This window comes from Pan troglodytes, chromosome 23 (assembly GCF_028858775.2).
Source record: "Pan troglodytes isolate AG18354 chromosome 23, NHGRI_mPanTro3-v2.0_pri, whole genome shotgun sequence".
NCBI lineage: Eukaryota > Metazoa > Chordata > Mammalia > Primates > Hominidae > Pan > Pan troglodytes.
In genome coordinates, this window is record NC_086016.1 from 32,554,848 (window position 1) to 32,568,047 (window position 13,200).

General features: G+C 53.7%; 1 protein-coding gene and 1 long non-coding RNA gene across 4 annotated transcripts; both read left to right on the forward strand.

The window, feature by feature from the left end:
* Nucleotides 1–4,334, forward strand: MTFP1 (mitochondrial fission process 1). 3 transcript variants are annotated; one of them, XM_003317185.5, is made up of 4 exons: nt 1–1,226; nt 1,997–2,124; nt 2,451–2,683; nt 3,742–4,334. In XM_003317185.5, the coding sequence occupies exons 1-4, from the start codon at nt 1,160–1,162 to the stop codon at nt 3,812–3,814; spliced, it is 501 nt and encodes a 166-aa protein (XP_003317233.2). In that variant the 5' UTR covers nt 1–1,159; the 3' UTR covers nt 3,815–4,334. The 3 variants fall into 3 exon arrangements, with proteins under 3 accessions (XP_003317233.2, XP_009436438.1, XP_009436436.1); XM_009438161.4 differs by having other exon boundaries at nt 1,017–1,226; nt 2,520–2,683; XM_009438163.5 differs by lacking the exon at nt 2,451–2,683 and having other exon boundaries at nt 1,015–1,226.
* Nucleotides 4,335–7,446: 3,112 nt separating this feature from the next.
* Nucleotides 7,447–11,792, forward strand: LOC134809692 (uncharacterized). The gene is made up of 3 exons (XR_010156022.1): nt 7,447–9,192; nt 9,589–9,682; nt 10,317–11,792. It is a non-coding gene; the product is annotated as an uncharacterized LOC134809692 (long non-coding RNA).
* Nucleotides 11,793–13,200: the final 1,408 nt, after the last annotated feature.

Below are 13,200 nucleotides of genomic sequence, written 5' to 3' on the forward strand. Positions count from 1 at the left end.
AGGATTTGAACCCAGGATTGTCTCCAACGCCGCTCAATTATACCCGCCAAGGAGTCACAGAGACTTAGTGAAGTGCACACATTGCTCACCTGGGTGAACTGAGGTCCAGCGGGGGAAGGCTTCCTCCTGTTGTAATCACTAACCCCAACTCTGTCTCCCTTGCCCGATTCATTCATTCGTTAATTAATTCATCCAACATCCTGTCCCCAAGAGGCTCAGTCTGGGGACATACTGATCCAGTTAAATGGGAGTGCTTCCTAGTTATACATGGCGACTGCTGAGAAGGGACTCCAGAGTCCAGGCACCTACCTCCCAGGGGCTCACCGTTCACTCCTCTAGCCTCATTTAGAGCTCGCATTAAGAGCACGGGATCTGGATCCACACTGTTTGGATTCAAATCACAACTTCAACACTTAGCAGCTGTGTGTTCTGGGAAAATGACCCACCTTCTCTGTGCCTCCATTTTCTCACCTGTAAAACGGGCTCCCAGGCTGGTGGGAGAGTTTCAGGTGTAAGCCATGGAGAGTCCTTTAGCGAACATCTAGACTGGCAATAAACTCAATAAATGGTGACTGTTATAATTAATCCTCGGAACCATCCTAGGGAGTGGACACTATTGTGTTCCCCATTTTATTTATTACATTAATTTTTTTTTTTTTTTTTAGTAGAGACGAGGTCTCGCTATGTTGTCCAGGCTGTTCTCGAACCCTTGGGCTCAAGAGATCTTCCCGCCTCCGGCCTCCCAAAGTGCTGGGATCACAGGCGTGAGCCAACCGGCCCAGCCTGTGTCCCTCCCTCGTTTTTACAAATGAATAAAGAGATGCTGGATAAGCCCGAGGTCACAAGCTTTGCAGTGTAGCATCCCCTAATCTGATCCCCTGTCTCTTTGGCTCCAAAACCTACACTCAGTCCTGGGAGCGATTAGCGCCAACAGCTCGGAGAAAACGTGACGAAAACCAGTCTGTAAAACCCGAGCCTGGGAGAGGGGCTTCGGTGCGCGGGGGAATTTGCAGACGCTCCCTGCTGGCGGAGATTTCCTGACCTGTCCTTCAGCGCGGGACTTTCGGCGGGTCCCGGCCGGGCAGACCCGAGTGCCGGCGGCGGAGACTGCGGTGGAGCCAGTACCGGCTGCAGTGGCCGGGGCCGTGGCGGGAGAGTCATGTCAGAGCCGCAGCCGCGGGGCGCAGAGCGCGATCTTTACCGGGACACGTGGGTGCGATACCTGGGTGAGCGCGGGGCGACGGGCGCGGCGACCCCACCACCACTGGGCTGGAGAAGCAGGGGTCGCCGGACGCCGGCCCGGGGCCTGGAGGAGGCGGGAGGATCTTAGTTCTCATTCTGCTTTTGGGCCGGAGACTGGGCTCAGACAGGGCTAGGGACTTGCCCAAGGTCACACTACCCTGGTGGGTCGCCCAAGGCGGAAGCTCCCATGGGGTGAGCGGGCTGCCCGCTCTGGCATGCGCTCTGCCTGGCTGTGGAGTCGGGATCTCCACTCCCATTTCGGTCCTGACACGCACTGGCTCTGTCTGAACCTCAGTTTCCTCCTCGGCAAAAAAACAAAAACAAAACAAAAAACAAACGAGATACACACGAGGGCCTCTCTCATTGGGTGGTGGTTGCGAGGGTGGAATGGGATAAAGCGCAGAAAGCCCTGGCACTTGGCGAGCGTCCGGTCAGTGGCGCTGCCCTCGATCACTCTGCCCCTCTGGGTGCCTGTCACCTCATTAGTGCAGTTACTCCTGGGACCAAGACCAGGAAATCTAACCAATAAGCAATGGTAACGGTGACTCTGTGCTCAGTCCGCCCTCAGTGGCCCGAGTCCGAGGTGGGCATCATGGCACCAGTTTACATCTCGGAAAGGGAGGCTCAGAGAGGTCAAGTCACTTGCCTAAGGTCACCCAGGGACTGCTTAGCTGGCTAGGATGAGAACCAGCCTGCTCCAGCGCCCCCTCGTGGAACAGTTGCGAGCCTAGGAATTAAATGTTCCCTCCCCCAGGCTATGCCAATGAGGTGGGCGAGGCTTTCCGCTCTCTTGTGCCAGCGGCGGTGGTGTGGCTGAGCTATGGCGTGGCCAGCTCCTACGTGCTGGCGGATGCCATTGACAAAGGCAAGAAGGCTGGAGAGGTGAGTGTTAGCCTATTTTCCAACCCCCGACCCTAGCTCTCTTCTTGTGTGGTTCAGTCCACAGCCTTGCAGGTGATAAAGTCCCTGTGGGACACTCCAGTCCCTACAACCTTGCCTAGTGCAGTCCATAGACAGTCCTGTTTGTAGGACAGTGTACCCCTGCCCCCACACTCCCACTCCCCGACCTGGATGTGGCAGACTGTACCCCACTCCTGGGTGTGGACAAGTCCACTGGCCACTTGCCCCTCCCAGTCTAGCCTCGTGCCCCTTGTCGCAGGATTTTCTGCCTCTGCTCCAGCTGGATTAAGTGTCTCTGCGCCCACCAGGTGCCCAGCCCTGAAGCAGGCCGCAGCACCAGGGTGACCGTGGCTGTGGTGGACACCTTTGTATGGCAGGCTCTGGCCTCTGTGGCCATTCCGGGCTTCACCATCAACCGCGTGTGTGCCGCCTCTCTCTATGTCCTGGGCACTGCCACCCGCTGGCCCCTGGCTGTCCGCAAGTGGACCACCACTGCGCTTGGGCTGTTGACCATCCCCATCATTATCCACCCCATTGACAGGTGGGTACCTTCTTGGCCTCAGGGATCATCCACTCTCCAGTGATGAGAGTGGATCATCCAGTCTCCAGGTAGAGCTAGACTCTGTGAAGTGTGGGGTATGCCCACTTTGCTGGAGCAATAACAGGGACAAGGCTGGCACTTGGCTCCTGGGGTAGAAAGGACAGCCTGTACCCTTGTCATATGGTGTGGCAGGCACTTTAGCAATAAAAGAAGAGGGGTGCGTTGAGGGTATGGGACACAGGACAAGTAAATTCCCAGAAAGAAAGTCTAGTGTTACAAAACAAACAGAGGGAAGCAGGAGCAGGTGCACCCTAGAGGGGATGCATTTTGGGAGGTATTGGTGACAGAAGCCTAACTCAAACTGAATATTTGAATAAAATGGAGTAAAAGTCCAGGGCTGTGTTGCATTCAGGCATGGCTAGATCTAGGTACCCAAATGATGTCATTAGGGGTCTGGGTCTCCCCATCCTGCTGCCTTTCTCCCCACCCCACCCTATTTCTTGCTGGCTTCACCTGCTTTCTCCTTGTGGGAGTAGAAATGGCCCTAGCAGCTCCCAAGTTCTATCCCACCAGCTTAGCCTCCCCCAGCAGAAGCTTTTAAACAGTAACAACAAAAATCCCAAGGAAGGGTGTCATTGGTCCATTCTGGACTGCATGCCCACCCTATGAGCCAGTTTCCCTTTGCTGATTGGCCAGGCTTGGGTCACGTGCTTGGTCTTAGAACTAGATATGGGCTCAACCCAACCAGACCAATGTAAGAGTGAGAGGAGCAGTCTTTCTCCAGGAGAAGATAGCTGACCCTGAGGCCCTGAGCAAGTCTTTTACCCAGTACCTCAGTTTCCTCCTGAATAAAGAAGAGGATGGCTTCTATTCTGGGAGTTTGATTCTAGCTTCCCCAGGTAGCCCAAGATGGAAGGATCAGGATAAGGGTGGGTCTCTGCCTGGATGGCATTTGTATCCTGCATCTAAGCGCCCCTTTCCCTAACCCTGGCCTTCTGCCTTCTATTCCCTCATGAACACCCTTGGTCACCTGCTCACCACCCTTCCACTCCCTACAGGTCGGTGGATTTCCTCCTGGACTCCAGCCTGCGCAAGCTCTACCCAACAGTGGGGAAGCCCAGCTCCTCCTGATCATACTCTGGTACCTGGCCTGTGCATCGGCCTCCTGCTTCATGTCAACCTCCCACTCCTGCCAGGGGATGTGGACGCCTGGCTCCCTGGGGTCCAAAGACCCTGGCACCTGGGTGGGTTTGAGCCAGACAGAAGCTTAGAGACAAAGGCTTCAAGAAGCAGTGGCTGCAGGGAGTCACAGACGGGCAGGACCTGAACGCTGTCTGCTTCCCTGGAATCCAAGATGCTGAGTGGAAGTGGACCCTGGGTGGGCCCGGCCCTGTCTTTTTCAGGAAAATTATATCCTCCCATGGAGGATGAGAGACTGAGGCTCAGGGAGGGCAAGGAATAGGCCCAAGATCACTTGGCAAGCTGGGCACCCAGGACCCCCAGGTGCTTGACAGAGTCACCCCATGGTGGTATGGCTGAACAAGGAGAGGCAGACAACTCAGGGAGAAACTCAGGAGTGCAGTACCAGGGATACCTCAGGACAGATTCTCTGGCCAGGCCCTTCCCTGACCCAATAAATCCTGAAGAGGTTGTTATGTCTTCATTTCTGTTTGGGATGAGCAGGGATGTGGTGGTGGGGAGGAGGGATGGGTAGCAGTCTCCCCGCCCATTAGTGCTTCCCTGCAGGTGCCTGGCATCCCACATTGGTGCTGCCAGCCTCCTTTGGGGTAGGCATTACCCTTTACTTACTTACTTTTAACAGAGATGGGGGTCTCCCTATGTTGCCCAGGCTGGCCTTGAATGCCTGGGCTCAAGCAATCCTCCCACCTCAGCATCCCAAACTGCTGGGATTATAGGAGTGAGCCACTGCACTCAGCCTGGCATTGCCCTCTTTTTCTAGCCTCCTAAAGCACCAACCCCTCTGGGAGGGGAGCCTGTTGGGCAGATACCACCTGAGCCTGAAGGTGGCCAAGATGGTGGTGTCAGCCCCATATGAGGGTCACATGAGACCTCCTCATGAGGGGACTCGGCAGCCTGGAGAAGGAAGTGACCAGGGGGCTTCTTACACTCAGAATCAGGGAATGGCCTGTTTTCTTTGTGGCTTCCCCTGAGCTGCTGGGCTCGAGAGTGCTAGAGGGGGCCATTCCTCTGATCCTGGGCCATCCCCCTCAACAGCTCAGAGAGGTAGAGAGGTGGGAGCACAGGGCTGAAGCAGACCTGGGCCCCTCTCAGCCCTGCCCCAAGCCCCAAATCAGCTCCCACCAAGACCCTGGCCCCATCCCTTGCAGCCCAGGTGCAGTCAGGTAGGCTGACCCTGTCCTGGTGGGACTCACCTGCACCTGGGCTGGGGCTTAAAGGGGCTGCAGGGCTGGGTAGGGGTGCTGCCAGCAAGACAGGATGGGGGCTCCGGGGTGGTGGCCCCTGCTGCTCTGGGGGTATCCATGGCTACAGGATGAGTCTGATGTGGGCTGAGCCTTTCTCTGCTACTCTTATTGTCCCACACTGGCAAGGTCCCCTTCCCAAGCCCCTATGGCCTCTGCCCAGTCACCTGTCACTCCCTCCCAGCTCCCTTAAAGGCTTTAAGCCCCGCCTTGTTCTCTAGCCCCCGACCCCCACCCCCCATTCCCTGTCTGAGCTGGCACTCACATCCTTCTCCAGCCCAGCATTTTCCCAGCTCATCTTCTCCCCCGGCAGTCACAGCCCCATGCGGGGTACATTGACACCTGCATCCCTGTGACATCTCCTGGCATCTACCACCAATTCCTTGCTCACTCACTCTCCACTTTCCACTCTGCAGGCTCTCCCTCAAGCTGGGATCTGCGCAGGCCACATACAGGCTTTGTGCTCCTGGGCCTAGGCGCCCAGCCTTGTCCTTCTCCCCATCACCTGCCCTCCTGTGCCTCTATGCCTTTCCTCACAACACACTGTTCCTCAGCTGCAAATCCTTTTCCTCTTGGCCAGCTATGAGCACCCTTCAGAACCAGCTCCAGTGCCCCTTCCGTTGTTGCCCCTTACTATGCCTTACTGTGGGCCACCTCTGCCCTTGACTGCCCCGTTGGTGGTACCTTGTGAAGAAATACCGGGGTGCAAGTTTGCAGATGCCTGGCACATAGTAGGTGCTCACAGAAGGGGCTTTCAGGCACTCCCAGGCCAGGCTGATAGGGATGAGGTCGGTGGACATCCTGTCTGTAGGGGGAAACACCACCATCTCCACAACCCCCCAACATTTTACCGTGCTCCATTTATTATTATTATTATCATTTTGAGACTGAGTCTCGCTCTGTCACCCAGGCTGGAGTGCAGTGGCACAAACTTGTCTTACTGCAACCTCTGCCTCCCGGGTTCAAGCAATTCTCCTGCCTCAGTGTCCCAAGGAGCTGGGACTAGAGGTGCATGCCACCATGTCCAGCTAATTTTTGTATTTTTAGTAGAGACGGGGTTTCACCATGTTGGCCAGGCTGGTCTTAAACTCCTGACCTCAACTGATCTGCCCACCTTAGCCTCCCAAAATGCGGGGATTGCAAGTGTGAGCCACTGTGCCCAGCTCCCTGCTCCATTCTGGAGATGCAGGGAATTAATTGAAGGTGGGGGATGCTGGGGGAGGTTTTTGGGCACCCTCTGCTGGCCATGTTCTCGCTGAGTCTGGTTCTCCGCCTGAGCTAGCCTGGGCTGGATTGCCAGGAGACAGCCTCCTGCAGGACTGTAATCAGACAGACATCCTCCTGGCAGTGAGGAAGGAGCCACAGGTGGATGCTTGCCACCTGTGCCTTGGCACCTGCCTGCCCTCCCCAGTCCCTGCCATGCCTGGCTATGAGGTCTTCACTGCCCCATTCAAAGCTTATGGCTTCATCCAACTGGTGGGGGGGCTGTTGGAGGCTCACGAGGACAAGGCTGCCAAGAGCCAGGGAGTACCCGGGAAATTCGGGGGAGAAGAGCTGGGGTGTCTGGGCTGGAAAGAAGGGTAGAATCAGATCATACTGATTTGCAAGTCACAGCCTCTCTGAGTGTGAGTTTTTCTCTCAAAGATGCAGAGCCCTGTATCGCTGCAGAATTCAGTAGCTAAGGATTTGATGCAGATTTGCCATTTAGCATCTGTGTGTTTGCATGTGCCCTTTACGTGCATTTGTTTCTTGCATCCTCAACAGCCCCGTGAGGAGATAAAACCATCATTCCCATATTCCACATGAAGACACTGAGGCTCACAGAAGGGAAGACCCCACTGTCTACCACCAGATGCAACTCAGCACATCATTCTTCAAAGCAGAATTGGCTTTTTTTTTCCTTGAGACAGGGTCTCGCTCTGTTGCCCAGGCTGGAGTGCAGCGGTGCAATTATGGCTTACTGTAGTCTTTACCTCTCAGGCTCAAGTGATTCTCACATCTCAGCCTCCCAAGTAGCTGGGACCACAGGCGTGCGCCTGGATAATTTTTTGATTTTTTTTTTTTTTTTTTTTTTTTTTTTTTTTTTTTTTTGCAGAGACTAGATCTCGCTATGTTGCCTAGGCTGGTCTCCAGCTCCTGGGCTCAAGTGATCCTCCCACCTCGGCCTTCCAAAGTGCTGGGATTACAGGTGTGAGCCACCGAGCCCTGCCAGAATAGGCATTTAAGCAAGACAGGGACCTCGAATGAGGCCTAGCAGGAAATTGAGGCCCAGACAGGGCAAGTGACTTCAAGACCACCCAGTGAGGTGGGGGCCCAAGCTGGGAGTAGACCTTTCCTGCCTTTTCCCACCATCCTAAGGAGCAAGTATCCTTGCAGATCTCAGGAAAGATAGTGGAATTATTTGCTGACCTGGTCTATGCACCACCACCCAGTTCAGAGCAGCCCTGCAGTGCTGCCTCCCGCCATTGGGTCAGCAGTGTGGTCAAGGCGTGAGCAATGCCTAGCGCCCCTAAGCCTGTCTAGGGCCCTGCCACCTGGAGGTCTGCCGGAAGAGGGAATGGTAGGTTGGATGGGGGCTGCCCCTCCAGAAAGGGGCCACCAGGCACTGACCTCCTGGCCCCCACTTGGTGTGAGCCTGGGGCAGGGCTGGAAATGCTCACCTGGGGGTTGGAATTTGGAATTCCTGGCCTTTTCCCTCCTGTTCTTCCTCCTGCATGGGCTGCCCTGGGGGACTTGGCATGGGCCTTTAGTGTTTGTTTTCTGGGCCCCCTCACATGCCAGAGTTGCAATGTTCCCCCCGCCCCCCCTTATTTCCCTGCCAGCCCAGGAGCTCCCATCTCACCTCCTACCTCCTTGGTCACTGACTCGCTGGCTGCGTTTGGAAATCTGGACTTCAGCATGAGACTTTGGCCTGGTTCTTTGCCTCCCACAGGTGGGGGACATTGGCTGGGCTGAAGTAATGTCCCAAGAGGAAGGTCTTCTAGCTCAGGGACTCCTGTGCCTCCAGTTCTGGGCCAGGTTACCCCTGGAGAAATCAGGAAGTGAGGGAGGACCAGTAACAGAGTGTGAGGGCACTGGGCTTCTGGCCACCTGGCCCTAGCTTTTCCTGCTTCCCCTCTTGGTGTGTGGCCTCAGGCAAACCCTTCAGCATCTCTGGGTCTCGTGTCTTCCCCATCTTGGTTTCATTCCAGCTCACGGTGGGGCCATACTGGAGGAAACAGACCCCACCAACACCAGCGCCATTTTCCTGGGCTCTGAGCTCCACATGGAGTTTGCTGTGGTTGGCAGCTCCCGTTAGCCTTTACAGGTATATGTGGACGAGTGTGTGATCAGCCCCAGCCAGGATATGGAAGTGGCCCCTGCACACTACAGCCTTGTCAGGAATCATGGGTACTGAACCTGGAGGAGGAGGATAGGGTAGGATGGGTACAATTCAGTGGGTGATATCTCTGGGGAAGCTGGGACAGGGGCTGAGAGCCTTCCAGGGCTGGAAGGCATGGATGCCCAGATAGTGCTCCCTGGGCGTTCTTGAGTAGTCCTTTCTAGGCCAGGGGAGCAAGAATGCTTTACTGGCCCTTTCACCTCTGGAGCCTCTGTTTGCCCTTCTGTGAAATGGGGATAGTGCCAGAATCTTCAAAGCCTGCTGTGTAGACTGAATGGGGTGACGCTTAGCTCAGTGCTTGGCATGCAGAATTCTCAACAAATGATGGTGTATGGTAGTGTTGGGGCTAGGACCAGATCCCAGTTCAGGGGTCTGGCCCTGCTGACCTTCCAACCTGGGCCTTCCAGGTGCCTGGTGAACGGCAAGAACTTCCACTCCCACTTCGTGCCCCAAGAGGTCCCCAAGAGACTGGAGCTCTCCTTCCAGGCCTTCAGCTTTACTGGTACTCCTGCTGATGTGAGTGGAAACAGATAACCCCCTCCCCTCTCTGCCACCCCGTAGGAACAGAGACCCAAGCTGAGGAATCTTTGGAAGTTATGGGGTGCACCACAAACTGCTGCTCTGGAATCTAAAGGTCCCATCTGATGCTACCAAGAAGGCCTGTTCCTTCCACAGGGGCACTCATGGTGAGTCACGTTCACCAAAGGTGTACTGCATGCCTTACCCTGTAACTGGCATTTGAGGTACATGACCTCACTTAATTGTGTGGGAGGTGAGGAAACTGAGGCTCAAAATAGCTCAGATTGAATTTCTGCAATAGTTCCCCATGCTTGGCTGGACCACAAGCCCAACTGCTTTGGCCTAGAGTGGGCAGTGTGAGGTATACTGGGAATGGAGACTTTGGACTGTGACCTAGACCCAGGTTCAAATCCCAGCTCCAGCTCTTGCTGGCTGTGACATCATGGGCAAGTCACTGACCTTTTGTTAGCCTCTGTTTCTTTGCTTGTTAAATGCAGGTCTGGTCCATGCCACCCCTAGCTCCCATCTCTGGTGCACTGACCACCTCCATCCCTCACCTCTAGGTAAGAACTTCTGGATGCCTCCCTGGGAGTATGTGTGACAGTTGTGAGATTACCTGCCTGGCCCCCTGATTACCCTATCAAAGGTCCTTGGCAGGTAGGAGGCCCCTGATTTGGGTGTGGAGGGTGGAGGTAGGCTCTGAGGCAAGGGAGGCAGCTGGCCCAGGGAATCAGTCACAGCCTTGCATGAACAGGCTTATAGAAGACATCATCTTGCTACTAAAGACCTCTGAGGAAACTGACACTGGCCTGGACCACAAAGACCCACTTGAGGTGCCCATTGATCAGAACCAAGGAGGGTCCTGGCTTCTGGACTCTGTCTGGAGAGGCTCCTACTGTGTGGGACCTTGGGCAAATCCTTTCCCTTTCTGGGCCTTGGTTTCCCCAAGTGTAAAATGAGAGCATTAGATTGGCCTGCCACTTTTGAGCCTCTCATGTAATCTTTATTAAACAGATATCTGGAGACCTCTTCACCTCCACCCACATAACCCTTGATATATGCCCTTCTGAGAGTTTCATAGAGGAGAGAGAAGGCTTGTAGTCACTCACACCATAGTATAAACAACATATTACCTTTTCTGTCCTTGGAAAAAAATAGCTTCATATTCTCTCAACTTTCAGTATCAGTAAGCAAATAGTAGAAGGTCAGAAGTTTATAGCTGTGTGTGTTGGGGGTGTGAGGGGATGTTGTGTTGTGGCTTAAAACTGTCTTTGATGTCTTTGGCTTCCAGATTCCAATCAGGCCTCTGAGAAGGCTTCCCATCAGGACCCTGAGAAGGCTTCCAATCAGGTGACAGAGAAGGCTGACTTGTCCTGTGAACTGAGTCAGGCTTCTGACTCTAGGGGGCCTGGAGACGAGCGAGGGAGCCCTCTCCTGTAGCCTGGGCTCTTCTCCAGGTCCCCTTCACACTGAGAGACACTGGAGCTCTGCATCCAGTGGTCTTTGGCAGTCCCTGTAGAACCAGGCTCTGGCTTCCTCCTTCTCCCCTCCGCCTCCTCCCTGGGCCCCCATTTGTGGCCTGCCAGGGCAGAGCTTGAAACCTCAGGCTATCTGGCTGTAAGCTTGCTTACCTCGTGACCTTGGAAGCCACTTACGCCTTTGAGCCTCCTTATCCAGAACAGTAACTGCTGCCCACTGCATATTGTTAATACATGCTGCCTTTGTTGCCTGCCTGCCAAAGGAGGGGCCAGGGCTTCCATTTTTCTGTTTAATCCTCCCAAGAATCCTCCCAATAATCCCATGCAGTAGACACAATCAGGTCCCATTCTATAGATGGGGAAACTGAGGCTTGAGGTCACATAGGCACCGTTCGAGGCTGGTATCCCTGCACCCTCTCCCATGTGAACAACATGGTTCTGGGTAATGGGGGCTGTCATCCAGTCTCCTCCCTGCCCCTGCTGGTGCACTTCCTGCCTCTGCTGGTGCACTTTCTGCCCCTACTGGTATATTTGCTGCCTCTGCTGGGGCGCTTCCTGCCTCGGCTGGTGTATCTCCTGCCCCTGCTGGTGCACTTTCTGCCCCCGCTGATGCACTTCCTGCCTCTGCTGGTGCACTTCCTGGCTCTGCTGGCGCACTTCCTGCCTCTGTTGGTGCACTTCCTGGCTCTGCTGGCGCAGTTCTTGCCTCTGCTGGTGTATTTCCTGCCCCTGCTGGTGTACTTCCTTCCCCTGCTGGTGGACTTCCTGCCTCTGCTGGCGCACTTCTTGCCTCTCCAGGCCCTACCTAGCCTCTCCCTCTTATATATGGAAGTCTTCCCAGTTCACTGACACTGGTAACAGGGACTCTGCTCTTGGTGTTGCTGTCTGCCCTGGGGATGGGCATCTGTGTCTTCCTTTACTACTGCTGGCTCAGGACCCAGAGCTTTGAAGCATGTCCAGATGCAGGTCCGGGCACCAGAGTCTAAGGAGCCCCCACACCCACCAGGATTTTCCAATAAAGAGATGTTCACCAATGAGTTTAGCTCTCTGGTTTTCCTGAGGAAGGGCTGGGAACATGAGGTCCCCAGAACAGGGGCCACTGTTGGGGATACTGTCTTAGGCATGGCAGGACTCAGACAGGGGTGGGGAGGGGTGGAAAGAAGTGCGTTTTTCCTCCAAACCTGTGGCTGCCTTGGGTAGGCTGGGCTCAGAGCACTCCTGCCTTTGCCCCTTAATGTTTGAGAAGCCCAGCAGCCCCCTAGGGCGGAGGTTGAGCCTCTTGAGGATGATAGCGAGGAGGGCCCATTGGAGGTTTACTTTGCATATCCTCTTGCCTGTAGACCAGTAAGTGGCATGTCACAGCTGGCCAGTAGGGATGACAGCCAATTGTTAGCTTTTCAGGAATTTTATGAGCTCGTTGTTAGACACAGCCATTATTAAAAATTAAATAATGTAGGCTGGTGTGGTGGCTCATACCTGTGATTCTAACACTTTGGGAGGCCGAGGCAGGTGATCTGCTTGCGCCTGGGAGTTCGAGACCAGCGTGGGCAACACGGTGAAACCCTGTCTCTACAAAAAATATAAAAATTAGCTGGATGTGGTGGTGCACGCCTGTAGTCCTAGCTACTCCGAAGGTTGAGATGGGAGGATCGCTTATGCCCAGGAGTTTGAGGCTGCAGTGAGCTGTAATCACACCACTGCATTCCAGCATGGGCGGCAGAGTGAGACCCTGTCTCAAAAAAAATAAATAAATAAACAATATAAAAAGATCAAATGATATAAACTTAGATTTAAATACATTGTACTAAAAACAAAGTAAATGCTCAAAACTTGTTGCCTCATAATCATTTTACTATCTTAATAGTAAATACTTTACTATCTTACTATCTTACTATCCTTACTATCCTCACTATCCTTACTATCATCCTTACTATCCTTACTATACCTTACTATCATCTATGCTCTTGGGAGCTTATTTACATCTATTCTGTTTGGTGGAAAGACCACATTATCATGTGCTACTGTGTATCGCTTTATGTGGGAAGCTTGAAATAGGCCATAGTGGACACATTTATACCACGGAAATTGACAAGGCAGGGTCTCCATACCTAGAAAGTCCTGTAGTTTACCACCATTCTTCTGACCCTCTTGCTAACCCAGAGGGTAGGTAGTGTGAACCAAAAGTATCTGAGACAGGTCTCAATCAATTTAGAAAGTTTATTTTTCCAAGGTTAAGGATGCACCTGTGACAGTCTCACCCTGATGCCATGTGCCCAAGATGGTTGGGGCACAGCTTGGTTTTATACACTTTAGGGAGACATGAGACATCGATCAATGTGTGTAAAATGTACATGGGTTTGGTCTGGAAAGGCAGGACAACTTGAAGTGGGGCGGGGGCTTCCAGGTCATGGGTCGATAAGAGATAAAAGTTTGTGTTCTTTTGGATCCTTATCAGCCTTTCACTGAATACACAATTTACATGTGAGCGGGGCGGGGGGGTAGAGGAATAGTCACTTATGCTTTAGTCTGGCTCAGTGAAGCTGCATTTTTACATAAACAATAAGGGCAGAGGAAGCAATCAGATGCATTTGTCTCAGGTGAGCAGAGGGATGACTTTGAGTTCTGTCCTTTGTCCTGCACCTGTGAAGATCAGCTATTCATTTACATTGCCAGGGTGAAATCCAACAGAACTGTTTT

Coding starts and splice junctions, on each gene's coding strand:
- MTFP1 (XM_003317185.5), top strand. CDS start 1,160: ATGTCAGAGCCGCAGCCGCGGGGCGCAGAGCGCGATCTTTACCGGGAC. Junction 2,125..2,450: donor AAGGCAAGAAGGCTGGAGAG/GTGAGTGTTAGC, acceptor TGCGCCCACCAG/GTGCCCAGCCCTGAAGCAGG. Junction 2,684..3,741: donor ATTATCCACCCCATTGACAG/GTGGGTACCTTC, acceptor CACTCCCTACAG/GTCGGTGGATTTCCTCCTGG.